At 38.3% G+C, this 27,835-nt stretch overlaps 2 protein-coding genes across 2 annotated transcripts in view; one reads left to right on the forward strand and one right to left on the reverse strand.

Moving 5' to 3' along the window:
- The window catches only part of mindy3 (MINDY lysine 48 deubiquitinase 3), a 37,040-nt gene extending 11,008 nt beyond the window's left edge, over positions 1 to 26,032 (reverse strand). Inside the window, exons 1-12 of the mRNA XM_038269479.1 lie at positions 25,873 to 26,032; positions 24,115 to 24,424; positions 23,802 to 23,881; positions 21,759 to 21,819; positions 21,465 to 21,671; positions 19,796 to 19,847; positions 18,640 to 18,754; positions 18,322 to 18,395; positions 15,244 to 15,323; positions 14,930 to 15,000; positions 13,136 to 13,216; positions 76 to 148 (exon numbers count right to left, since the gene is read on the reverse strand). Of these exons, the coding sequence (XP_038125407.1) occupies positions 76 to 148; positions 13,136 to 13,216; positions 14,930 to 15,000; positions 15,244 to 15,323; positions 18,322 to 18,395; positions 18,640 to 18,754; positions 19,796 to 19,847; positions 21,465 to 21,671; positions 21,759 to 21,819; positions 23,802 to 23,881; positions 24,115 to 24,343 (1,123 nt within the window). The 5' untranslated portion in view covers positions 24,344 to 24,424; positions 25,873 to 26,032. The remainder of the gene's footprint in view (positions 1 to 75; positions 149 to 13,135; positions 13,217 to 14,929; positions 15,001 to 15,243; positions 15,324 to 18,321; positions 18,396 to 18,639; positions 18,755 to 19,795; positions 19,848 to 21,464; positions 21,672 to 21,758; positions 21,820 to 23,801; positions 23,882 to 24,114; positions 24,425 to 25,872) is intronic.
- Positions 26,033 to 26,697: 665 nt separating this feature from the next.
- Positions 26,698 to 27,835, forward strand: part of si:dkey-12j5.1 (probable assembly chaperone of rpl4) — a 53,459-nt gene continuing 52,321 nt past the window's right edge. Inside the window, exons 1-4 of the mRNA XM_038269480.1 lie at positions 26,698 to 26,897; positions 27,040 to 27,149; positions 27,224 to 27,370; positions 27,486 to 27,635. Of these exons, the coding sequence (XP_038125408.1) occupies positions 26,831 to 26,897; positions 27,040 to 27,149; positions 27,224 to 27,370; positions 27,486 to 27,635 (474 nt within the window). The 5' untranslated portion in view covers positions 26,698 to 26,830. The remainder of the gene's footprint in view (positions 26,898 to 27,039; positions 27,150 to 27,223; positions 27,371 to 27,485; positions 27,636 to 27,835) is intronic.

Raw genomic sequence — 27,835 nt, forward strand, 5'->3', positions numbered from 1 at the left:
CTTAACCAACATCAGTGTGCAAGATTATGATCACATGTACAGAGCAAAAGATGCAAATGCTTGTTGCTTATTTACCTTCAGGATCAAATGACTGGAAAACCCTTCTTGCCTGTTCTGATGGAGATTCTGGACCAACAAGCAACATCTCCTATTTGGAAACAGATGAAAGGATGAAAGAGAGAGTAAAGGATGAAATGGGGAGAGGAGAGAAAGGAAATGTTAAAAAGAGCCCTGCAAAACAAAAACAAACTTATGACAGGATCCACATTTTTTACTAAAGAGAGTAGACAGCTTAAATATCAGAGCCAATTTTAAGTCAGTTTGCCCGAGGTAAGAGCTTAATCAACAGTAAAGCATTATGATTAGAATAGGGAGAGACAGGGTGACACTGGTTTTACCAAGGTTTGGAAGCAAACAAACTACTACACAGGAAAAAAAACACGAGGTCAGCATACTCTGTCAGTCATCAATGACTGTGCTGTGAGCAGGATAATGTATGTTAAACATGTATTTGGTGTGAGACTAGTGTTGGTGTGGTGAGAGACGCTAGAACAATCAGCAGAGAGCACTGGGCTAATAACTGATCTCCTGATAAACTTAGACAGCTTGTTTTGAGTGCAAACAAACACAATCAGGATATCAAGCTTTACACACATATATAGCATGTTCTACGATAAGCTCTATGGTGTTTGTTGACAGAAAGCTGCTTCAAGGAAATCAGTGCTGGAAGGGAATGAAAAGATTAGATATGTTTATTGATCTACACATGGTGATGGCTTTAACGACAGGCCTGCAATCCACAGTAAATGTCTGCCTTGGGAAAGCATTCATGCCAGGAGTTACACACAAACTTCAATGTCTTTTTATGCTGTCTTTAAAGCACATTCAGCCAGAGGAATGCTTTGGCTCTGAAGGAGTTTTTTCCACATGGGCCTAAAGTTGAAAGTAAAAGCTGGATGCCAAATGCAAAATGGTTAGAAATCTTATTGAAATTATTCTACATATTTGGAGTCAGGAGCCAATCAAGAGCCACCAAAGATCCTCAGGCTGCACAATGGAAATACCTAGTTTTGACCAAAGTATTTTCATGGGTAGGGCTGAATGGTCAAAATCCAGAATGCAAAGGAGACTGTCCCAAAAGTTTTCCACTCAAGCTCATCCAGCTTGAGGATTACCATTTCAGTCTGTAAATATGCAAAGTTTGTAGAGAAGAACTGATTTCAAATAAATCACATTTGGCATAAATCTTCTGTTCTTTCCACACAGCACTATGATCTATCAGATAAAGTCATAGTAACATTGAGGTTTGTAGGTGTAACTGAACAAAAATTATGAAACCTTCTAAGTCATTTTACACTATATATTTTTCTACCAGAATGACTGTTAGATCATCACATTTTAAAAAGTAGACACTTTTAACATAAATATATAAAAGAAAAAAAATCAGCGCTGATGAAATGAAACATTGAACTTATTGGAAGATTAATTACCAACTTCACTTTAAGTCTTAATGCTATTTCACACGGAAGCTTTCCATATTTTTTTGTTGTTGTTGGTTGCATGACACGGAGAAGGAAAGATTTCTTCAACCATAGAATCTCATCTCTAAAAAAGGTATTCGATAGACAGATTCGAAGATAGTATTTTTTAACTCTCGACTGAGAATCTAGTTTGTCATAAACCAGAAAACAAAACAACCAAGAAATAAAAAAAAAAAAGAAATAATTTAAGCAAGAGGGACCGCAAAATAAAAATAAGAGCATGATCACAGCATGGTGAGGAACAGAGAAATAAACATTAGATGCCATTTCACTTATTCACTTCTCTCACATACATCAAGGTGTGTAAAATGGTGAAAAATAAGAGTGGAGAGGCTCTCATTGTTCTTTTTCTTGTTTGGGAGGGCCAGTATTTATGAAAACAAAATCTCTGGACAAACATCATGTTTTGGGAGAACAAATTAACCCTGCTAGTCCACCTTTTAGCAGGCCGCTTAATTAAAGCCTGAGCTTCAGATCCACACAGCCTGCATGGTTTTCACAGTCTATTTATTACTGTATTTTGGGCTTCCTAAGTGAGAGAGGGGTGTTAAGGCGGATATATCAAGAAGAGATGGCTCCCAGCTGCTGGCTCTTCAAATTTAAAAGAAAACAGTCACACGCCAGCAAATGCACAATCACATACAGTTCTGTCACACAAACTATCACAAGGGGTCTGACATGTTAACATTAGAGGCTCCATGAAGCTGTCGGCAGATTTGTCATAACCAGAACATGTCTGGGTTTCACTCACAGAGGTGGACAATGGTTCAAAGGTGGGGAGGGGAAGAGAATGGTTCTTGTTTATTCTTCAATACTAAACAGGATTAAGTTTAATTAAAGCACATGCAAATGTAATTATAACCTTAAATATTATTTGTCTTGGAGGAACGGAAAAGGTTACATGGGTTTCATTTTAATTCCAGAACTTTTAAGCTGTTATCCTTACAGGAATTTTGTCCCAACTATTAATTAAAAAAAGATATCAAATCATTTGAGTCAATTTTTGTCCAATTAATTCTCAGATCCCTAAAAATCTGTGGTTTATGGAAAAGTGAGGAAACATGTTAAAAGTAAATCTTTTGCCATACGATTTGATAGGAATCAAAGCAAAATAAGTGTTTCCATCAAACTAAGACAAACAATGTAGCATATCTGAGGATAAACAATCACTGCACTTCAGCCTGAGCAAACAATCCCAGCATTGAAACATTGTGGTGGCAGCAGCATAATACAGCGATGTACTTAAGAATTCAGAGTTAAGAGAAAAGGAATTTAATCAGAGCTGCAAGATACCAGAAAAATATGTAATAATGATGTTAAATATGAAAAAATATAACTTCTCATAAATAGACAAACTTTTTTGTGCGTTTTAGGTATCCATCCATTGGTAAAAGTTAAAAGTACCATTTCCATCTAAACATATTCTGCTTAAATACCAAACATACGATTATATAGAAACCCTTAATTTTATTTATATAATCAGCTACCATTCATCCTAGTCTAAGCAATTTTGATATTGCTTATAGATAACAGTCCTACGTCACATGCAGGGAGACAACCTGTAACAGACAGGGATAGAGCAATACCACAAATACAGTCAGTAGTCTAGTCCTAAAAAAAAAAATACAGGTTTGCGACCGTCCGATGCGTAGTCAGCATTTTTTTGAGGTGTGTAACGACGATTGCAGAACCTCTGCGCGGGGGGCGTGGTCGAGCATAGAGACAGATTTGACGGATGCAGGGGCTATGCGTCAAAAGCATGAATTGGCTGAATTAAGTAGGAGAACTTGCACAATGAGTAGTTGACTAAATACTTTTTTGGCCCCACTGTATATAATAACATGGTGCAGCACAGAAGTGTAAGCAGCTCTGGGCAAGGTTCAGGCGTACACATGAACTTCCTCAAGGACAACGGACAAACATTTGACAACCATTATATTCAGATCTAGGACAGAGAAGACAAATGGTTGGAAAGAACCGTGAAGGAAGCCTGTCCTGTCAAAAGGGAAAAACCAACTGAGCATTAGGTGGAGGAATGCAGTTTTGGCTCCCAAAACTCATTAAAAAGAGATTACCATAAACAGTCTCATCAAGATTCAGATGACAAAGTTTACAATTTTAAGATTCCAATAACAGCAAAAGACAATGGGTGGGTGTTTGATCTACATTTAATTTGTAATGTGCCTATCAGGATGGGCCAACAGCAGCACTCCAACCACAGGTTGGTCTAGTGTGAGTCCAGAGACAAAATAAGTATAGGGTCAATTTTAAAGCCAGCAAGAACCCGATTTGTGTAAGTCATTCTGTTGACTTTAAATTAAAGCATGACCACTGACTTTATAAGAAGACAAATTTTACCCAGAGGTCATTAGATGACTTAAGGCAACACAAAATTATAGTGTTTAAAAAACAAAAAAAATGATAATGGGTTGAAAAGAACGAAAACGGTGGTGACTCAGGTTTGCAAAAGATTGTGAAGATAACCACAGAAACTAATAACAGCAGCAGAAATTACACGACTATGTGTCTGTGTGCAATGACATGTCTGCTTGCTTGTCTTTGATCTGTGTTTTATTAGAGGCCTCAGGAAGATGCTGCTGAGTTGGAAAACAAGTCACGGAGCCAACACTCTGCAGGAAGGTTTGGAAGTGTGTCTGTCTGCTTGAACAATTCTTCTCCCTCCACTGTGAACATGTTTGAAAGAGACAGAATCTGAGCAACAAACAGACAGCATCCCCTGATACCAAGTGTTTGCTTATACAGGGGCACTGGATTCTTTACTGCTAAGAGCTCATACAGACACACAAAACAATGACAAACACACACGCACCAAGGCCAACTCTCTTTAAGTGTGGCTAATCAAATCAAGGAGCACATTCCAAACTCTGCAGCTTGACCTTTTTTGCACAGACCCTTGACCTGCATGACAACGCAACAATATATCCTAAGGGAATAGAGGCCGAACAACATACACAACCCCTAGTGATTTAAAAAACACGTTCTAATGGGGGATTAATTGCTCTAAACAAAACAAATAAGCTTGGTCAAGGAAAAAAGTGATAAAAGACTGCATATTTATAATTCTTTTTTGGCCATATATACAGTATGTAATGAAAGAGTGAGTGTGTTTCTATGTTTTTTGGTCTGTGTTTCTACTGTTTTCCCCATTATAGGAACTGCCTAAATTTCCAAAACTATATTCTTAGGTGCTTTAAAAGAAAAGGGAAAAAAAGGAGATATGGATAGATGAACAGACAAGGGTTGACACACTGATAATACATTAATAGGCAGAAGGAAAGATGAATGGTTGGGTGGCAGAAGGAAAAAAAGATTAATTAATGGATGAGGGAAAAGATGGATAGATGGATGTTGGACAAACAAAATGGGGAAATGTAAGAATTAAGGAGAAAACAAGACTGAATGATGGCAAATAGATAAATGGAAAAGAAATGAGAAGGGAAGATGGGAGAGGGTAAGGTGATGGAGAAAAAAAAAATGACTCTTTAATAGCCAGTCATGTCAAACATCCATATAATCAGGCTCATTGATATTTCCCAAAATTGTGGAACTTACTCTTGCAGAAGCACAACACAAGCTCAGCCCTGCCATTGGTGCCAACTTAGCAACTATGTTTCTAGCAACAAATCTATCTTTTTTTTGTCATCGGAGCCTTTGGTGATTACACCATTCATTCTGAACTTACTGTCCTGAGTGAGCTGCTGTGAGCCACTCCTACTTCCCATGCTAAGGTCACAGTCCAGTCCTGCAGCAAGCACTGCTGCAGTTAAAGCAGAGGGGAGATTTAGATTTTAAATTAATCATGTATAACCAATATATACCAATGATCAAAACCCATGGTTTGATATTGAATATTCTTATCAAACTGATTTATGTTTGATTAGGTGTGGGTTAAGGCAAAAACAATGATCTGCTTCTCAAAGTTATAAAGTCTGCTAGAAAAATTGAAAAATTCAAGCTGACAAGAAAAGGGAAGCTTTATTCTGACTTGCTTTGCTAAAGAGGCAGGCAGCCCAGACAACAAACTAAATGCTGAACCATGCTACATGCTAGCTTTGCTGATACTTCAAGCTGACTCTAGGGACTCAGGTTAAAAAGGTCTGCAAAGGTCCTGCATCTGCAACAGTGAGGTAGTAAACTTCCCAGAATGACGTGCCAAAATGCCTCTGCATACTGGCCCCAAATAATGTATGGCTCTATCCCCTAATGTGGTTCAGTCTGGGAAAGTAGAGGTTTATCAGCTGATAGTTTGACTTTTACTTTAGTAAAACGAACAGAACAAAACAGCGCCCCTCCCTATATTAGTCCACTATTATTTGTAATGGCGCTGGATGTAAATATTAATAATAGCATTAAAAAAATAGATAAAAACAAAAAATATGAGCTAGTAACAATCACTGAAATACATACATGGAAAATGCATCAAACTCCAAAATACCCTGCAGTAGATCTACTGTAGACATTTCAATAGAGGCTTTGAAGAGCTTTTTCTTGGTTGTCTTCCTTTGTTATAATCTTCTTAGGATTCTTGTATCAGGGTCTCCAAGATAAAGTACAAAAGCTTGTCTGATAGTTATTTGACCTTTTCGTCGCTTGTGTCACTTTGTGGAATGCCGGCTGGTAATGGACAAAACCTTAATGCCAGTTCAGCATTTCTGTGAGCTCTTCAAGCAGAGACGATCTCTCACCCTAGTCTGGTTTCCCATTTCGCTTTGTCCCTTGCCCTTGTTACCTACCTTTTCCTGTGATAAGTAGGTACTCTAGTTTTGTAGTATTTCCTCTCCTCCTGCCCTCCAGTTTTTGTTCATTCTTCCTTCCGACTTTCCTTTCAAACCTTATCTCCTCATCAAGGTAGCTACTTCAGGTAAGACAGGTAGGCATAGCCTTTTACTAGAATTACACTTTCTTTCCCTCCTGTTCTCCTTAAGAGCTATTGTGTTTGCTGAGAGGCTGTGAGTGGACATGGAGCATGTTTAAAGCTCTCAGTTTCAAAAAAAAAAAAGCCCAGGTCTTAGATAACGTCTCACGTCTTGTTCAGGGAAGGGACCGATAACCGCAGTACATGACCGATTAAGAAGGTCAACATGTAAGAGGTTCTTATGTGAACTTGGTTGTCGTTTTTTTTTTTTTTTTAAGTTCATCCCAACTAGCATATGTCGCAATACATCACAGATTAAAAGGAAACAATGGAAACCGCCCTACCTGCCACATAATGGGAATGCAGTTTTGGCAGCAAGAATGTGCATGAGCCTCAAGTGTGACAGACGGGACAAAGCAATGATTTATGAGGACATCTTTACTATCCAAAAGTGCGTCTCACTGAAAAGAGATGGGATACCGGAGAGTAGTTGTATAACTTACTGATGCGTCTTATAACGCCAATATTCAACCAAAGGGAAATGAAGAATAATGCAGCACACGCACACCTGAGATGACAAGCCTTTATCCCACTACAATTACCTTTTATTTGACCTGTCATAAGTTATTAATGACTGTTCATGTACACTGCTTTGTTGTTTTGTGTTTACATGTGGCCCGCACCCACAGTTGAAAAGGGAAACAGGGAGCAATTCTTTTCACAAGAAATCGATCCTTAAATATGCATATGAAGTCATCTTTAAAAATAAATACTTCTATTTTTTTTATTTGTATCTTAAAAAAACGTTTTTTGGGTCAGAAGCGGATCTTATAAGAGTGGAAACATGCGCCTCTCAGTTTTTCTTATGAAAGAGAAAGTTTTACAAGCTTTTTTCTGAAGAATCTGATTGGTGTAAAATAATTCTGTCCATATTTGTCTTGATCCAAGTTGGTCCTCACAACAATAAAAGAAAGTTTCCCTCTTTTGTGGATATGAATGTAAGCAATTTGAAATATTTTTTTAACTTCTAATGTCGCTCTTAGTCGAATGACACCCTGGTCGGTGAGCCATATTGCTCATATCAAGAAACTTCCACCATATGGGGAGAACATACAATGTGTGTAAAGTGAGATTATCGGTATGGATCTGCTAGGAAAGCTACATGACTTTGATCCTGGTTTCAAATGTTTAAATCCAAAGAGTTTATTACATAGTTACATTCAAGTTTCTGTTTTTTATATAACTGCATATTCAATATATTTCCCTGTGAAACCTATATTTTCAAATGCATCTTATGCAACATGTTACAAATGTGTTATCTTTAAGACACTGTTGACTCTAGAAAGCTATTGATGCCTTTTCACCTCTGATCAAAGGGTTGAAAAAAATACATCTAACTTCTGAATATTTTCTCACATGTTTTAGTTTGGAAATTTCAAAAACCTGTGTTCATTTTGATAGAATCTCAATGCATTAATCTAACCTACATTTACTGTATCAGCTCAGTTTCTTGTGACCTGATGCAGAGTGCCATAGCGGCTGTTCATCTCCAAGTAAATCACTGACCCAGAGCATAACCACTGGACAGGCAAGCACACAAACACAAATCCCAGGAGAACCTCAGATACAGCCTGCGAACCTCATCACTTGGTGAAGGTAGAGTAAGACTGATGAGAAATGTCACAAGAGGATCACCCTCCCCTAAGCCTGTTTCCTGAGTGACCATTGCAGGGCTCTGTTTAAGTACATCCTTCCTCCTAGCTTCCTTTCTTCCTCTCTTCATCCCATGAGGGACCAATAAGGTAAAGAACCTGCAGGACGATCCTTCAGCTAGGGAGGTCACTCACTAAAAACTGGAATGGAAAGGAATTTAAAAAGCAGAGCGGGACATTTTCCTTGAACATCGCTCCCTGCATTTCTTTGATCTTTTTCCTCCACATGTACACTATATTGCCAAAAGTATTTGCTCACCTGCCTTGACTCACATATGAGCTTAAGTGACATCCCGTTCCTAATCCATAGGGTTCAATATGACGTCGGTCCACCCTTTGCAGCTAGAACAGCTTCAACTCTTCTGGGAAGGCTGTCCACAAGGTTTAGGAGTGTGTTTATGGGAATTTTTGACCATTCTTCCAGAAGCGCATTTGTGAGGTCGCACACTGATGTTGGACGAGAAGGCCTGGCTCTCAGTCTCCGCTCTAATTCATCCCAAAGGTGTTCTATCGGGTTGAGGTCAGGACTCTGTGCAGGCCAGTCAAGTTCATCCACACCAGACTCTGTCATCCATGTCTTTATGGACCTTGCTTTGTGCACTGGTGCACAGTCATGTTGGAAGAGGAAGGGGCCAGCTCCAAACTGTTCCCACAAAGTTGGGAGCATGGAATTGTCCAAAATGTCTTGGTATGCTGAAGCATTCAGAGTTCCTTTCCTTGGAACTAAGGGGCCAAGCCCAGCTCCTGAAAAACAACCCCACACCATAATCCCCCCTCCACCAAACTTTACACTTGGCACAATGCAGTCAGACAAGTACCGTTCTCCTGGCAACCGCCAAACCCAGACCCGTCCATCAGATTGCCAGATGGAGAAGCGCGATTCGTCACTCCAGAGAACGCGTCTCCACTGCTCTAGAGTCCAGTGGCGGCGTGCTTTACACCACCGCATCCGACGCTTTGCATTGCACTTGGTGATGTATGGCTTGGATGCAGCTGCTCGACCATGGAAACCCATTCCATGAAGCTCTCTGCGCACTGTTCTTGAGCTAATCTGAAGGCCACATGAAGTTTGGAGGTCTGTAGTGATTGACTCTGCAGAAAGTTGGCGACCTCTTCGCACTATGCGCTTCAGCATCCGCTGACCCCGCTCCGTCAGTTTACGTGGCCTACCACTTCGTGGCTGAGTTGCTGTCGTTCCCAAACACTTCCATTTTCTTATAATACAGCTGACAGTTGACTGTGGAATATTTAGGAGCGAGGAAATTTCACGACTGGATTTGTTGCACAGGTGGCATCCTATCACAGTTCCACGCTGGAATTCACTGAGCTCCTGAGAGCGACCCATTCTTTCACAAATGTTTGTAAAAACAGTCTGCATGCCTAGGTGCTTGAATTTATACACCTGTGGCCATGGAAGTGATTGGAACACCTGATTCCAATAATTTGGATGGGTGAGCAAATACTTTTGGCAATATAGTGTATCTGGAAAACTCCTGTCAAAAAAAAGGTTTATAACAATCCAATAAATAGTTACCATGGCTCTCTCTAATAGGGAGACAAACCTTTATACAGGAAACCATCTTGGGATGAAAAAAAAGCAGCAAAATTCTTTTTGCAGCTAGATTAGATAAAAACAAAATGCTATTAATGTGAGGGTTTAAAAGCCATAGTCACACAACCATTCAAGGGAATATACATGAGGGAACAGCCCTTGTTTGGAGCTAAAAGCCCCATTACCAGGCATGGGTAGTTTTGCATCACTAAACATTTGAAAATAAGTTTCAAATTTAAAGTAAATCTGTTACCAGCTAAAGACAATCAGCGTCACACTTGTCAGGTTGACCAAAACACCCTCAAAAGTTTTTTGGTTTTTTTCAGTTTGACTTTAGCTTGTGACGCAAGTTAAAGGAATGAAAATGTGTGTTTTATTATTTTTCTGTCTGTATGTTCATGGTCTTTTGTGAAACGTTGGAATCACATTTCTCAAAGTGCACCGACTAACTAGAGACACAGCGAGAGGGAGAGAGCACTAATGCTAATCAGGATTAAATTTCCTCTGCGATGTGGATGTATATATACGAACATGCCACCAGCCCCAAAGAGCAGAGGGAATCGTTAACTCATTAGTGCCTATATGATAGGTTCATCACAGAGCTAACATCTGATACACTGGCACTGCAGGGTGGAGCTTCCATCATGTTACCAAGCATTTAATCAATCTGATATTAAGGGTGTGTTGTAACGATAGACCCCTTCTTTATTACACTAGCTTTCACCATATACAGTTACATTCACATAAATGAGAAAGATTACCTGTTTATTAGAGTGCAGGATAAATGAGCATGACCCACTGCATAAGCAAACAAGCATGACACCATTCTACTTGAGTTTCTATCAAAGGTTCCAACATTCTCTCAGCTGTAATATGAAATCAATAACTCTTGGCATAAACCAGGGCACATTTGATGGTTTAACACGTTACAGCATCTCTGGGCCCTCGACAGAAAATATCGACATCTGGAGCTTTTTCATGTGTTTACACAGATTACGGCCCTGAGAGGGTTCTCCTTCAGCCATTGTATTCTGAATGAGGAACATACTTAAATAAATTCACTTAACCCATTTAGGCCGGGAAAGCATTACCGCATTTCTACCATTCAAGCCGGGGGTGCTGTTGCGTCATTCTACCATTGACGCCGGGAGAGCATATAAGTCAAGCAAGAAGAAAGAAGTTTTTTTCAAGCAAACATGGAGGAGTTTGACAGAGAAGAGTTGTCGGAAGGCAGTGATTTTGAGGAGTGTGTCGGCTTTGATGACGGTATAGATGAAATGATGACTTTGAACGCGCTGAACCAATCGAACTACCACCGCAATGCACGGAGTGTTTTCAACCGCACACCTGGAGTGAAAGTTGATTTGCCTGCAGACGCCACACCGCTGCAGGCATTTGAGCATATTTTTGATGAAGAACTTTGGATGCATCTAGTTACCGAGACGAATAGGTACAGTGACCAAACAAACCAAACTCCAACAAGAGCAAAGATGGCAAAGTGGTCACCCGTGACTGTGACGGAGATGAAGACATTTATTGGGCTGTGTATGTAAACCTCTCTTCAGGACGCAGTTCCCCCAAAATATGTCCCGGGACAGATTTGTGGCCATCTGGAGGTAGGTTGTATGCAATTTATAACACAGACATATGCATTATTATGCATAATAATACTGTTAATAAGTAATCATCAGATAGTTATTTATGTAATGTTTGTTCTTTATTTTGAAAACGTTTTATATTGCACATTCTCAATGAAGACATGATCACATATGGAAAAAATAAAAGGTTGAATTTTTTTTTTTTTGATTACTGCTTTTCACATTTTTTTTTTGGAAGAATTTCAAAGATAAAATATATTTTGAGTTCTATCTGCTACAGAAGATGAGATATCAATAATTAAGGCGTTGACACAGTTGCTGAATTTACAGAAAAACTTCAGGTTTTAGGGGTATTTTTTAAAATCGGCCATAGGTTTTTAAGGTGTTTTTTCCAGGCGTTTTAGGCCTAAATGGGTTAAATAAATAAATGAGAACATTGATCTCTGCCATTGGAACAATAGCGGCTAGAATTAGACTAAAAGCTCTGAATTCACAACTAGAATGTGTTGGCAAAGTTTGCAATAGCTGTTAAAGTTGAACTCTCTAAAATAGTAATGGCTCCAAATCACTGCAGCAGAATTAAAATACTCATCACCACAGTAATGGATCTTATTATTTTCACAGTTGGAGTCTCCTTTTCCCCCCCCCATTCTGTTTGTAAAACTGGATTTCATCTAATCAGTAACCTATAGTAGCCCTATATCATCTCTTACTTTTGTCATGTCTACCAAGATTAAAACAACCAATACAACAACAATAACAGCAACATGCATCTACTGTATACATCTGTGAGATTCAAGTCAAGTCAAAATACTTATTTAAGACAACTGAAGATTCTGATCATGGCTCAATCGGTGCCAGACTTCTCCTAAAACAATTGGGGGGTGCTGTTTAGCCTTTTAACTAACTCTGTTTTTTCAGTCAGTAGAAAGTAACAAGAATCAACAAAACTTAAAAGAAAAACTATACAAAGACAGAAAAAACCCAAATGACCAAACCAAAAAGAAACTGTCTTTACTGTTATCTGTTGTCACTTATAGCACAGTAAGTGATAATGGGCATGCACAGTCAGTCTTTACAGACCGTTAAATCAAGATGCCAGTTTCATTCACCAAAACCACTGTGAGCTTGTGGATGTGAATATAAACACTGCAGAAAACTTGTATTTAGTTTATCTTTCCTTAACATCAGCATAAGGTTATGATTTGGACCATATGATGGAAGCACACAATAGCTAAATGAAGAGCTGAGGATACCATTTGATTTAGTAAATATAAGGCAAGATTAAATGCTAAGAAAGAAAAAAAAAATTCTTCCTTGTGTGCAACATCTGCAACACTGTAAAAAATGTATTCAAAGTGAATCACTGTAGTGCCTTTGATAATGTAGATTGTTATGAACAAAGAACGTTTGAGACTTTTACCTAAAAGGTGCTGGAACATAAATCTACATTGTTATAATTATCGTGGCTGCAAAGGTAAACCTGGTGTCTTTTACTGATGTCAAACAGAGTTTTACATCATACATTATGATATATGGACTGTCTAAGACCATCTGTGAAGATGTGTAAATGTCTGTTTTTGTTAAACTCTGCCTGGTTAAGTGAGCCCCGACCCCTGATGCTTTATTAGTGAGATCCAAGCAAACAGCATCTGCCATATGAGACGATCTCCAGCACTCATATTCCTTCTTTTCCATCTCTGTCTCACTTGCTTTTAAACACACCGATATCTGATCTGGACAACATTTAATCTTCTGAGCACATTCCTTATTTTTAGTTTTTCTAACCCGCCAAGACGACCTGCTCGTGTTGCACAGCATATGAAATATGTGCTCGATGAGTGTAGTGAACTTGCCTTGGTAAAAAAGACAGAGAGATGCGTTTCACTGCCAAGAATCCAAATAGGGAACTTTGGAGATTTGAGGAATGTCCCAACCTGAAGTGGGGAAGAAAAAAGAAAAACACTGTGAGAGGAATATATTACATTAGAGAGCCCATAATTGGCAATTACAGCCATGATTTAGCATTTGCTTCTAACCACATGTGTATGATTTATTATGGAGAAAAACCTACTGCCTGAAAGGAGATGACATGTATTATAAAAACTTCCTGAACTTTCTGTTAGCTGAGAGGCAGCTAACAGAAAATTCTTCCAATAACAACCTGCATTTAGCTTAGTCTTTTTTACCATTAACTGTGACTCAATATGTCACTGTTAAAAGGGAAGCTTCCCAAAGCGTGATACTAGCACCACGTTTCATAAAGGAGCTCATACAGGCCAATATGTGGTTAGGATTATACCATAAATAGGGTTTTAAATGTAGACAATGTGATGCAGGAAAACAGAACATAAACACTCTGTATACATTTTTTAATACTTCATCATAAAAACTATTAATTATGGCGTTTTTATTTTCCAGCTGGATTTGGCACCTGCATATACACTGAAAACTGGTAATACATACTTTAATGCAGCACTAAGTAAAATTTGTACCTTTTTAATTCCCTATGATGGTAATCTAAGTGTTTATGAGACGATAGAGTGGTCTGACATCTCCCCCTACTGTCTCTGGTCTGAAAACCACACTTGCAAGTTTCTGTGCCACTGACCTGCTGACAGTGTTCACATGGTAAGATGGATAGGTTTACTGTGCAGCTCAATGAAAGGCTGTTAGCAAAAATAGCCACACACTTCATGCTATGCTACTCACAAGTGAATATAAAACTTTTAGTTTTTATTTTGGAGTTTTATGGCAAAGGGGAGCTAGCAAAAAAAAAGAGAAAGAAGGAAAGAAAATCTTTATCAGGATAGAGGAGAATTGGATCAGGGCTTCCAGAGGAGTCCATTTGGGCATGGGGTCTGCTTCATTACAAGACCAGAAACAAAAAGAAGAATAGAGAATTGATGCTGCCCTGTTATTTAAATTCTAAGTATGATATCTACAAGCTTCTGTTAGAGTTACAATTGTGTTATTGATTATTCAAAAACCACTAGAAATCATGGAGGCTGAATCACCTTATGAAAGCAAACAAATAGTAAATTTCAGTAAAATAGCTATTGTACACTACTTTGCATTTGGCAATGTACAATATTACCCACCTCTTTAGATTTTCAGTCGTGATATGCATCTTCCACTTTCTAGAAAGTGAAAGTGCAGTAGCTCAGAAATATTTTCAAAAGGTCATATATAGTATACAGAGATATTCACACATGGGGTTGACATGACAGTCTAAGCGCCGTGCTTGAGCCCATGGAAGCGCTTTACACATTTATAGTTGACGCAGATGTAGGTGCAGGACTCGCAAAAAACCACAGAGGGGCAGTGATCAACATAACATAAAATTCTGAGGTGTGTGACCTGGCAGGCACCAGAAGTGACGGAAATGTTTTGATTGTTTTTATATATATATATATATATATATATATATATACACACAAGAAATGTTCCGCATTATAAGAGTTTAAATAAGAGGAAGCAAATGTACATCATCTTTTTAGCCTTAATACTCTGTGTGTACAATCATCTACATCTAGATTAAACTGAGCTGGATTAATAAAAAACTGACAAAAAACAACAAAGAAAAGATTATGAGAAACTCAAAGAGTGTGATAGCTTCTCATGAATATGTAAAATGTGTTTCTGTGTACCTTGCAGTAGCGTAGTGATTCCATTAATGTGAGAAATCCAACAGATGCTTGTTTATGAATTCCATGTAGCTCTGGAATTAATCAAAGAAACAACAAAGGTGAGGAAAAATCTGATTATTGACATAAGACTGAGTTACAGTACTTTCTGTTGATGGGTAAGGCTATGGGACTAAGACAATTATTACCCATCATTCAAACATATTTAAATATGAAACCATTTAAAAGGTTTGCTGGTATAAGTGTCGACCCTTTAGATAAACATGATGGTAATAATATATTTTTTTCTCTTCAATAACTTCAGTGCCCATTCTTACTCATGCCAGAGCATTCCCTATCCCCATCCCACACATTGGAGACTGCATGGCCGGTTACAAGAAGGTTCACAAGGCTCTGACTGAAAGAAAAATGGGACAAGAGAAACAGTTTTTACAAAAGACAGAACATTTTCAAAGAACTGAAACTTTTTGAAACAAAGTCAAATTAAGCTGGTCTTAGGAGGCAGCAACTTGTTTGGTGGTAAAACAAGTCTACAATTGCTCTGTTCAAGGTGGCTTCATGTTGGAGCAGCTCTGCTAGCTTAACTCTGATAATTATGTGGAATGTGTGGTTTTTTTAACCTATGCTGTGAAGCTGAAAGGATTTTTAAAAATGTTTTAATTTTTTGACATTTGTCATGATGTACTATATCACAGTACCGGTAACTTATTTTTTTTTTCTTTTCTCTTTGTAAACACACGCAGAAGCAACAAATTACCATCTCAAACGCTGAAATAATACTTAAACTACTTATGCAAGTCTCAGCTGAGTTGAAAAGGAGGCTTCAGGGATGCAGAGGAGGAGCAAAGAAAAGAGAGAGGAAGAGAAAATATAAGTCATCTCTTCCATCAGTCATCATGGGCAATACAATATCTTTAGGAAGCAGGTTAGAAGAACTTCAAGCCCTGACATGGATCCAGACAAAAAAATGGGAATGCAGTATTATGTGTTTATAGAAACAGTTGCAGGATCAAATTGTGGACTCGAGTTTTTCCTCTGGCTGGCTTTCTGACCATACAAGCAGCCAGAGATTAAAAGATGGCTTGAAAACTAAAGTGAGGTGATTAGCAGTGCTTGTGAAAAACAGATTATGTCATCCAGCACATGTTACTGTAAAGATTTGTCTCTGCAGCTCAGATATTGAACTGTTGTGAGTTTGTTTTTATTCATATCATCTACCCAGAGAGTTCATCTGTGTTGTTTTTTTCTAACCGTTTACATTCCACCTTCTGCTGTTGCCGAAACTGCATGTGAGGTCATTAGTGCCATTATTGCTTATCTACTTGCATTGTACTGGTCTTTTTTAATGAAGCCTCATTTATTGCTACACTTCCTATGTCCTAGCAGTTACTTTATCACCTGCTGTGCCTGAGAAAAGAAAACCTTGTGTCTTAAAGTCGTAGGGAAGCGGCTGTTCCAACGGTTGCAGTTCTGAATTCTCCCGAGTGGTGCCCGGCTTTACATGAGGGAATAAAGTGAATGTGATTGGTTGTTTATAAAGGGGGCGGGATTGTTGTGGCGGAAGGTTCGCAAGAAAGTTTGGTTGTGGCCGGTTTTTCAGAAGCATCTTGCTAACCAGTAAGCAACTTAGTGCTAGTAGGTTCCCAATGGGAAATTACATTGGGACCAAGTAGCACTTAGCAACGACACTGTCAAGGAACGCTATGGACAGCGGAAAAATGCAAGAGTAGGAGAGTTTTGTGTCAGAAGTCATGGATGAGTGTCCTCCGTCATACATTTTTTATTTAGAGGAGGAAAGCAGGAATTAAGTTGTTCTGGAAGAGGACGCCAGGGCAGCAGAAGCTTGGTTTGGTGTAGAAGGCTTACAGCCGTACATGTTTGAGCCCTTGCCTCGCAACGCTGCCAGTTCTGTTAGCTCTACGCCTGTCGAAGACACAGTCCATCCCCGTGAACACTGGGACGTAACTCTATGGTAAAGTCAATGATTCTTATTTCAACCATTGCGTATATTAGCTGCGACATAAGAATCAAGTTGCTATGAACAAAAAAATTTTATTGACAGATGACCTTTTATATATATGATTGGCCGAATTTAGGTGTACAAGCTGACGTTTAACTAACAGGCCTGCATAAAATAACGAAAACCCCCCCACAGATTTTAAGACAGGATTTTTTTTTTTTTTTTTATAGAAATTTTCTACATTTTGGGACAATATAATCTGATATAGAGTACATTTATATACATGCTTAGGCCAGAATGATTTGACATTTAAATATGACTTCCCTACAACTTTAAGTTAGACTTTCTTTTGGAAAATCAGATTTCAATGTTAAGAGGCACGCATCAGTGGAATGACCGAGTGTATGACTGACTGTCTATATAAATGTCTGGGTCGATAACACCATTCCCACTAGAAAATAATAAACCCTGGGTAATCAGTGATCTAAAGAGACTGCTGAACAAGTTAAACATATCTTTCAGGAAAGGAGACAGGGAATTACTGAGGAGTATACAGAAGCAACTTAAGGTCAAGGTAAGCGAAAACAAGGAAGCAAACAGGAAGAAGCTGGAAATGCAAGCTTCAGCAGAACACTATCAGAGATGAGTGGTCAAGGATGAAGATCACAGGCTTCAAGCAGGATGAACAGACAGATGGAAGTCTGGGCAGAGGCAATGAACTGAACACATTCTTCAGTAGGTTCAGTTCAAGAACAAGCTTTGCATCCTTTCTCTCCTGCCTACATGTCACCCAGCTTTCACTTAAAGCTTCCCTTTCACCCCTTAAATGTTTCATCTTCCACCTCTGCCATGACCCTCCTGCATTTATGCCTTTGCTCTCAACCAGTCAGGCCATATGGACCAATTAAAATATAATTATTATAAGTATTTTTTATTTAATACGACTGTGAATTTCACTTTAAAATTCGCTGACGTTCCAAGTCGTTCCAATTTAGAATAACTGACTTATTTCACATTATGACAAAGAAAATGTTGTAAATAAAAGTTGCATCTACAAGGGTTCAGTTAAGCGTACCAAAAAGGACTAAGCAGCATTGTATAGCAATCACAACATTGAGAGGCAGGATTGCAAATGGTATGTGAGGACAAAATAATAAATAATAATATTCAAATAATTGTACCTTTCTTTTCAGACCAACACACATTTCTAAAATGTATTTCAAAACAGAAAGTTAGACTACTAGTTCAGGTTAGGATGGAGATGGTATAATTATATAACAGTCTGACAATTGAGTTGAAAATGTAGGTGATTAAATATGAACCCTTTTTTTTTAACTTTGAAACCTAATATTAGAAGAACTTCTTGTTTATTGAATGTGCCACATTCATTTAAAGTCAGCTTAAAAGAAGAAAAAAGAAAGATAGATTTGTATACCTTCCATGGCCATGAATAGGATCTATGAGGGGCTCTGTTGGGTCCTGGATTTCATTTCTAATATTTTCTATGCCCTGCAAAGAGAAAACCAAAAAAAGAGAAAAATAGATGAACATTTAGAAATATGAAAATCCCCAGGAAACACTCGAGAACTACAACATTTACAAACGAGTTTCCAGATATAAAATTTTATTTGTTTTATGGCTAGGGCATGGTTGACAGAAAGCTTTATTAAAAAAAAAAAAAAAAAAAAACTCATACAAAAAACAACAAGAGGAAATTATTCAAATCCCAATCAGTATATCTCTGGGTCTTTACCTTGGTGAGGATGACAGAGTAAAGGAAAAGCAAAACCCCACAGCACCCCCTCCAGGACTGGTAGAGAGACACCACCTCTTCTCTGAGATCAGATACTGAGAGGACAGTTCTCTTACTGCAAAACATAGAAGAAGAAAAAAAAGGAAAATATGATGACATGATATTCCTTAAGTATTTCTCTGTGTAAGAACTTTGATGCCATAATGTTCTTGATCTACAGGGTCCAATTTGTTGATGGCCTGCCAATCCAAGCAATTGCAACTTGTATTTTTTAATATCTTTCACAAGGGACGCAGAGTTGCTGCCTCCACTCGTTCATTCCAAAGGCGTTCAATAAGGTTGATGTCACAAATCTGTGCAGTCAAGTCAAATGTGTCAATTCCAAATGTTATATATATGCAGCTATGGGAGCGACTAGCAAACCTGAATTCATATATTTGGTGGTTGTGACTCTATATGTTTGGCAAGTTATAGGGTTTGTGGAATAATAAACGGAACAATAATTAACTGAGTTCAAGTGAGAAAAGTAATTAAAGGACAAGGAATGTACTTCCTAGTCCTTGACAATCTTTGAAAATAAATAAAAGGGAAGAAAGTACAAAGAAATATTTGATCGCTAGGGGTTAGTGTTCCATCCTTCTTATCCTGTTCCTCATTAATAAAATACCAGTGCAGCTGTCTGTCTTATTAAGCATGCACTTCTTCGCTTTGAGCAAGCTTTCCTTTTTGCTGACTGTGGTTTATGCTGTCATTGAGCTATGGGATGCAATTTAAATATTTCTCAAAGCAAACTCAACCCTGCATACATTTAATTTGCCTTTGCATCTTTGAAAGACATTTTTTTGTGTCAGATAAGCATTCGATTTGTTCAAGGTAATCGTTGAAAGTGGTGAGTTGGCAAACTGCGAAGAGCAAAGTGGCAAGTTCAATTTAAAAACAAAGACAGAGAAATTCACACCTCCTATTTACTCTGCTCATGCTGTCTTTTGAAAGATATGCAGCCAACTGGAAAAATACTGGACTTAATTGTTAAATCTAGAGTTGTTTGTTTTAAATCATATAAAAATATGCAATACAGAACTAGATATCTAGGATACAGTAGATAAAATCTATACATATATAAAAAATGAAATACAACACAATAATTTTCACTTACTGAAGAACACTGTGAAACTGCTCAAAGCCAAGGTCCTCAGCAGCCAAAGCAGCTAGGCATATAAAAACACAAAACCATATAGTTATAAAGTCAGAATGTAGGAGAGTTAGTGAGTTAAAGTGGGAATGAAACAGTTAACCAAACTAACTTAATTTACAAGATTGTGTCTTCAAATGATCAATAATTATATTACAGATGTGAAAAATATAAATGTAAAATTAAAAACGTGTCAGTTTCATTAATCTTTGCAGCGGGGCCGCCATGCCGCTGTACTCCATGCAACGAGGTCAGAGGGTTGGTTCGATCTGTAGCTTCCAGCTGAATACATTGGTAATAACAGTGATACCTCACAACCATAAAACACTTAAGAAATTTAGTTTGATGAAAGACGAACGTGAAAGGACACTCCATCATCTAAATCCCATTGCATATTGTTTTTTAGCCCATTGGGCGTGTGACATGAGGCTGTGAAGGAGAGAACAGACGGCTGTGTAGCCGGTGATCTGACCATGTGGCAATGCCTAAGCGCAAACTGATGGTATGTCACAGGTTGCAGATAGACAATGCTACATGGAAGCGCTATGATGAGATTTCTGCAGAGCTTTGTGGTAACCAATTACGTTTACCTGAGTAACTATTTTTCCTTTTTTTTTAAAATACACTTTTAGGAGTAGTTTTACAAGATTGTACTTTTTACTTTTACTAGAGTAAAATTTCTGGCAACTCAATCTTATACGTGTAACATCACCTAACAAAAACAAGCTGGTATTAAAACAATTACGCACCACTAAAAGACACACTCTCTTCTTATTTGTACTCAGAGTTTATTGGTTAAATGTTATTTTCCATCTGCTGAGTCTGTCGTGTTATTTGGAGATTGAGTAAAAAATAAAATAAACAGTATCCTATAATATAACCTATTCTTGCATACTGCATCAAGTGATGAAAATTGTGTTAGTAAAAGACTTGAATAGGGATAAAGTCGGAGAACTAAGTTAGTTTGTTTTGGAGTTAGTGGCATAGTTGATGACCTAGTACCTGCCAACATAACTTTAGCTGTCTCTGCTCTCCCAGCTTAACATTTTTTTGCACCCTGTCATCAGTGTGTTGGCCAGTCAGCAGAGTTCAGCTTCTAGGCAGTGAAATAACAAAAAAACTGAGAGCAGCTTCAGGCTTTAGCTGGCTGTCCGATGGAAAGCTAGCTGCCAGACTCAAAAGTCTTCTGCTCTACAGACTCTCCAAAACTGCCTCTTCTCTCCTTACTATGGTTTGAGTCACACAGTGAATGAGCTCAAAGACAGCAATGAGATTTAGATCATCAAGTGTCTTTTAGTTTCATCTTTCATCCAAATGTCTTAAGTGTTTTAAGGTTGTAAGGTATTGCTGGTATTACCAATGTATTCAACTGGAAGCCGCATAGGGAACTCCCCCCTTAAGGGTTTCGCATAGAGTGCTGCAACACAGCAGTGCCCCTGCCAAAAATAAAAAAAAACAAAGCTATGTTTTTTCTTTTACATTTATGTATTTCACGTTTGTTATATCATTTTTGACAATAGTGAGACAGAATCTCATGAATGAAGTTAGTTTGGTTCATCGTTTCATTTTCACTGTAAACTCTAATAATCTGTAGTTAGTCATGCAGATTAAGATGCAGTGAAACAGTACTAACTTGGTTGCTGTTCCTGTGGCGACTGGCTGCTCTCTGGTTTGGCCATGCCCTGTGTTTGAGGCTGTGTCTGGGTCTTTGAAAGGGTGCTAGTGTGTGGGCTCTGTCCCTTAGCCCAGGTCACCAGGCAGAACCCTGAGGATGGGCTGGCACAGGCAGACTCAAGTATTTCAGTCAGTGTTGAACATAGGGCCATCTTCTGATCCTCTTCTAACAAACATAAAAAACATCCTCAGTTTTGTTCGCAAAACACACACACAGAAAAAAAAAACAACAGCCTATGTATAAGGAAGCTACCTGACATCTGTCTCCAATTTGAACTTTCTCTGCTAAAAAGGATGTTCTTTAAGAGGAAAGCCTGAAAAGAAACACATTTAGTTAACTGTAGCAAAATGTTGTGTTTGATGATGATCAAGTATTTGGTAGCTTTATGCTTTGTCAATGGATTAACTAGGGCTGGGCGATAATTCAATAACGATATATATCGATCGATAGACGTGTGGCGCAATAGAAAAAAAGAGGGTCGATAAAAGTTCGATAAAAAAGAAACGCAGTTTTCCTTCCTTCTCATTGTAGCCTAGCATGTAGGTTTATGCTAGTCACTGCTTCCTCCCAACCAATCACAATCGCGGACCCAGGCATGCCGTCACCAAGCGCCGCCCTCTCAAACCACAACACAGAGCACATGAAGATGTCGCAGCAAGGAGAGGCGGAGGAAATTGTTCCAAAGAAAGGTTTTTGTAGTTCGCCAGTTTGGCAGTATTTCGGTCATGGCAAGTCGGACAAAAAACAAACCACAGTCATCTGTAAAATGTGTAGGGAACCAGTGAAAACGAAGTCTGATAACGCAAACAACTTTTTTTTTTTTTATCATCTCAGCCGCTCACACCCGCAGGAGTACGAGCTGTGTAGGCCTCAGCGCGGCTCTCCTCCGAGGAATCTTCGGGAATTTCGGGAAAATATATATATATTTTCAGTTCTGGGCAGTTTCCCACGTAGTTCTAACAATTGAGAGAAAAATGCTTAGGGGCCAGAAACTTCAAAGTAATAACTCAGGTTAAAGCAGGAAACGGGGGCGGCGGTGGGGGGGATTTATTTATTTGTTATATTCATTTTGGTCACTTTTCTGGTCACTTTAGTTTATTCTTTGTCAGTATTTAATAACATAACCCAGGTCTCTTAAGTTATTTTTCTTTAAAACAATTCTGTTATGGTTAAAAAAGTTGGTTAAATAAAGATTTCATTCGAAGTCTGTGTTTGTGTTTTTTATTAAAATTAAATCATTTAGCAATATTATAAAAAGTCCAGGCAGAGCTGCACATAAAATATGGTTTCAAATCTTTTCAATAATTATCGATATCGATAGGGATGGGAATCGAAAACCGGTTCCTATTCAGAACCGGTTCCGTATTTTCCGATTCCATGGCATCATTTGGCAGCTCGCTGAACGATTCTTTTTTCGATTCCAGTAAGAACCAGAGCCTAGAGCGCCGGCTCTGGGGAGCACGACTTACGTCACGTTTTTTACGTAAGTTATGTAAGTTACGTAAGTTACGCAAGTTGGAAGAACTATTCGAGGAGGAAGACAACGAGCTGCGGTCACTTTGTGAATCAAAGCCCCGTCTTTCCTTAGCCCAGAGGGTAGATCAGGAAATCCAGCTCTATAAAAGCTTGCCCTCCATCCCCTGCAGGGATAGCGCCACACTGTGGTGGTGGAACAAGCAAGATGTGCTGCCCTTGCTATCTGACTGGCTGAAAACTACCTCTGTGTGCAGGCTTCCTCCACCCCATCTGAGAGGGTGTTCTCCACGGCTGGAGACACCATAAGCGCTGAAAGATCCCGTATCCTTCCAGAAAAAGCAGATATGCTTATCTTTCTGCAAAATAACTGTTAATTTTCCCTACTACTGTTTTATAATTAGTATTTTTTGTTATTTAAAATAGGTTATTATCCCATCATTTTTTATTAGACATTGTTGGTTATTAAGTTTGTTCTTGTATTCATTTTTCATTTAAACACGGATGTTACTCCAGTTTCACATTTCCTGTGGACATATTGATCTTGTTGATTTTGTAAGATTGTGCAATAGTTAAGTAAACAAAGTTGATGCTGATAATCAAACAGTTTGTTCTCCTTTTTTCCCCAAATTGGAATCGAAAAAAGAATCGATAAAGAATCGAATCGTTTCATAGAATCGAAAAGGGAATCGGAATCATGAAAATCTTTTCAATTCCCAACCCTAGATATCGATCAATATGCATTTTTTTTTAATCGATAAGCTTTTTTTCTATATCGCCCAGCCCTAGGATTAACTGACGTTTAGGTGGTGGGAACCTCACCTGGACAGGTGCAATCACAGCACATGGTCCTCCTTCAAACTGCTTCAGAGCGGTTTGTTCATGCTCACTGAAAACAAACCCTGTGAGAGAGGAAGACTTGATTAACATGTACTCAGATTAAGGCACAAAGATTATGCAAAACTATTTCTTTTAAAAAAGAACATAAAGAGACAGATTTAAAAAGTACAAAATAGTCTGCTAAACACTGGGTTATCAAAACACAAAAAAAGTAGAACACAAAGTACAACACAAAGTGGTTGCTAAACATTTAACCCTGTTTAACTGACAATGATAAACACAACAAAAGTCCTACCTTGAGACCACCTTCGGAAAATGGAAGCGGAAACCCCTCCTCCTGATGGTTTTCCCCAAACCAAATCTACCACCTCCTTATTTAACTCCGACATGATTGATTTAAGATCCTCAGCCACACCTTCCTCAGTCGAACCTTCATGCAGGGACAAGAGAGGTTGTCTGCTCCTAATGCCGTCTCTTGCTAACTGCAACTGTCCACTTCTTAGAGTAGCTTGTTCCTGTGGCATTGGCCACGAGCTCCCACAGTGCTCCCAATCCGTCTGAGTTTAGGGACTGGCAGCAGAGTCAGTGTGTAGTATGAGATCAATCTACCAAGCAACAGGACAGACATTAATCAGGATTTCTGTTTAAGTCATTAGAAAAAGAGGATAAACAACTATCTTTACTTTGTAAAAAAAAAAAAAAAAAAAAAAAAGAATTCAGCCAGATTGCAGTTACAGATATTTAAATATTATAAATTTTCACAAAACAAAAATAGTCACATACTTTCAAATACACAAATAGATCAAATATCCTAAGCAAACTCCCTTGGCCAGTTACATAAATGATCACTGCATTTTAAAGGTGCACCGATTGACTGGCCTTGATTTTGAGAGATCAGTGATCGGCAGATACTTAGATGGGAATCTGATATTTTCTGCCAATCTTATATACCTCTGCAAAGGTCTGAAAATCACCCACTGTCAATACTCGAAACTTCGATTTATATTTGAGAGCAGTTAATTCAGAAGATTTTATTGTTTCACAGGTACTGATTAATGTCTGATAAAGGCCTAAAGATGAAAATACAGGCCAATTAGTGTCTATTAACCTGCATTTATCAAAATATAAAAATGTATCAAAATGGAAAGAATGTATTTCAACCACTGCAAAAGGAATAACAGTAAAAAAAAATTGCAATCACAATCTATCACAATGTCGACAATTTTCTTTTTAATCAAAGTTAAATTAAGTGTTTGCAATTTTGGTACAAAAAGACATTTAGCAATTTCCATTGGAAACTCCTCCATAATATCAGTTTTTGCAGTACTGTATATTTCAAATTGTATAACCTGCACACATTAAGCCTGGCATCACTTTAAATAGGCTTTATTACGCTTTCAGATTGTATTATATTTCCACTGCTGTACAACCGCTTTTCTAACATAGCTAATAATCTCAACTCAGTAAAACGGGGTTTCTGCTTCTGACATCACAGGTAATAATTCGGAAATAATTCTGATTTTAATTTGCTAAAATTTTAATCATTTTCGGGGAATTTGGTTATTGTGCTACAACATTTATTATTTATTTAGTTTTATACACATAAATCTTAAATTATTGTATTTGTATCATTTCAAAATGATAAATAAGATATGGAATCAAATTAAAAATTACAATCCATAATGTTAATGCAAGGACGGTACATAAAATGTTTGAACAATATACCAAACCTGGCGCGAACTGGGTTGTTTGAACACTTGAACATTCATTCTGCTGCCAAGCTAAAAGGCTAGGTGTAGCTAACGACGTCAGGTGGTTACAATATTGACGGAGGGAATAAATAAAACTGAGCAAACGGCTAAGGGTTTCTTACAGCGTGGTAATAGAAAGAAAATGATATTTCGGTTAAAAATGGGCTTGGCATCATAAAGCGTTAGCATTACCATTGCAGCTAACATTACCTTGCCCTATCATTTTATTTCTTGTCACTCCGGAGGCGCTGACACAACGCCTATTACCGGTTATTTATTCAACGTGGTTGTTTTACACTTACCGACAAACCGATTCGGGTATCAGAGGGTCAGTTTTTTCTTGAAAATTTCCCCATCAGTTTAATTTCTGTCATTCGTTTATTTACAGCAAATAGTAAATTGAAGAAAAAAAAACACTTCTGCGTGCATAAGGCGTATTGCACCATTGGTTGAAATCGAGAAAGTTCCAGGAGCGTCACAAGGCGTAGCCTTGATGCGTTTCCAGATTGGTCAACTCACTTGTCAATCAAGTCAAGCCTCAGCAGAAATTCTATTATTTTTGAAAAACACAGATTTAAACAGATTTTGGTTTCTTTTCTGAAGCAAGAGCCATGGAACTAGATCTGTTATATTTTAACTGTTTGGTTTCCGAAACTATTGTGTCCAGTAGAATTGGTATTTTGCTCCTTATCGCTTTCCGTAGTTTTGACAATCCTTCACAGTCTGACGGGGAATAAGTTGGTTGAAAAGAAAACTCGGGGAGGAGACATTTTTCCACTCATCTCGGTTGCACACGACTAACCAAAGCAATTTAGGCTGGTGGATGCACAACCAAGTATTCATAATATTCATTAGATTCCCTGACAATTTTAGACAATATTCAATTACATATCATAAAATTATCAAAGTAGCTCGAGATAGGCACCGGCACCTCTCGCGACCCCGGTTGGGATAAAGCGTGACAGAAAATAGATGGTTGGAAAATGATCAAAGTAGGGTCCGAAGCTTATACCAGAGATGAAAAAGACATCCAGTGCATGCAATGGCAGCTGCACCATTTGACGAGTGTACACATCACGCCCACAAGGAGAACCGATAGCTTCATCGGATGAAAAATGAGGCGCACCCAGTTTCAGTCCCTACCGCATGCGTGTTGCATGCCGCTTGCATTAAACAACGCATGAAGTAAATGTGGGAAAAGCGTTTCTTTTAAAAGTCAAAGCTAGCTGTTAAGACACGCAATAAATTGTATGAAACATTATGGGCGGACAGGCTAAGAGCAAGAAGAAAAACAAACCCAAGAAGAAAGACAGCCGTCAAAACAGGGGTCAGATTATGTGTTTTTGTTAGTCTTTTTCCTGTAGGATTTCTAAACATAAGTGGCATGGATTCTGAATAGCAAGTTCTTATCCAGGTTTAAGTGCTTTGGTTTATATTTGAGATTTCATTTTTATGTTTCATCCCGACAGATGGAGGATTTGTTGATTTGTCGCCTCAGGAAAGGATGAGGGTGAGAATGCATGAGAAAGCCAAGAAGAAGACAGCTGAAAAGTACTCAGTACAGCAACTCCTAGAGAAGGTGATTTTGAAAACAAATCACTGTAGACAGTCGCTGGAAATCTTCACTTAATTTAATTTCTCTTTTGTGTGCAGACCCAGGAATACATGGATAGTTTTGACTTCGAGATGGCCAGCCTTTTCTGTCAGAGAGCCCTGGATGTGGACTCAAACAACCTGCAAGCTCTTGACCTGCTGGGCAACATCTGCTCCGAATTAGGAGACATGGAGAAAGCTAAATCAATATCCTTTTTGATTTTATTTTTCATACATATTTACAGCTTAGTCATCAAAGCATTACAAAACATGATTCTGACCTGAAGTGGGAATGAGTTGGGCTTCCTTTACCAAGGTTTAAGTCTTTCTCCGCGCAATTGATCTGAGCCCAGATGTTGGCCACAGTAAATATATGTATCTGGGACAAATTCACACTGGCCTGGAGGCTGTAGACTACTACACAAGTGGAATACAGGTCCTTCTCTCTGCACTTGGGAAGCAGGATGCTATGGTGAGGGAGAACTCTGTCCATACCCTTTAAACCTATTCCTACATTTTGTCAAAGTACAATAGCAAAACACATGGTATTTTATACATATTTTGCATGGCAGACTAATTCAAACTAGTATTTAATTATAAAGTATTAGAAATTAGAAAGTATATGATGCATACTTTTTGAAATATTTTAATAAAAACAGGTTTGTGGCATAG

This window comes from Cyprinodon tularosa, unplaced genomic scaffold, assembly GCF_016077235.1.
Source record: "Cyprinodon tularosa strain WSP-4 unplaced genomic scaffold, ASM1607723v1 ctg73, whole genome shotgun sequence".
Classification (NCBI taxonomy): Eukaryota; Metazoa; Chordata; class Actinopteri; order Cyprinodontiformes; family Cyprinodontidae; genus Cyprinodon; species Cyprinodon tularosa.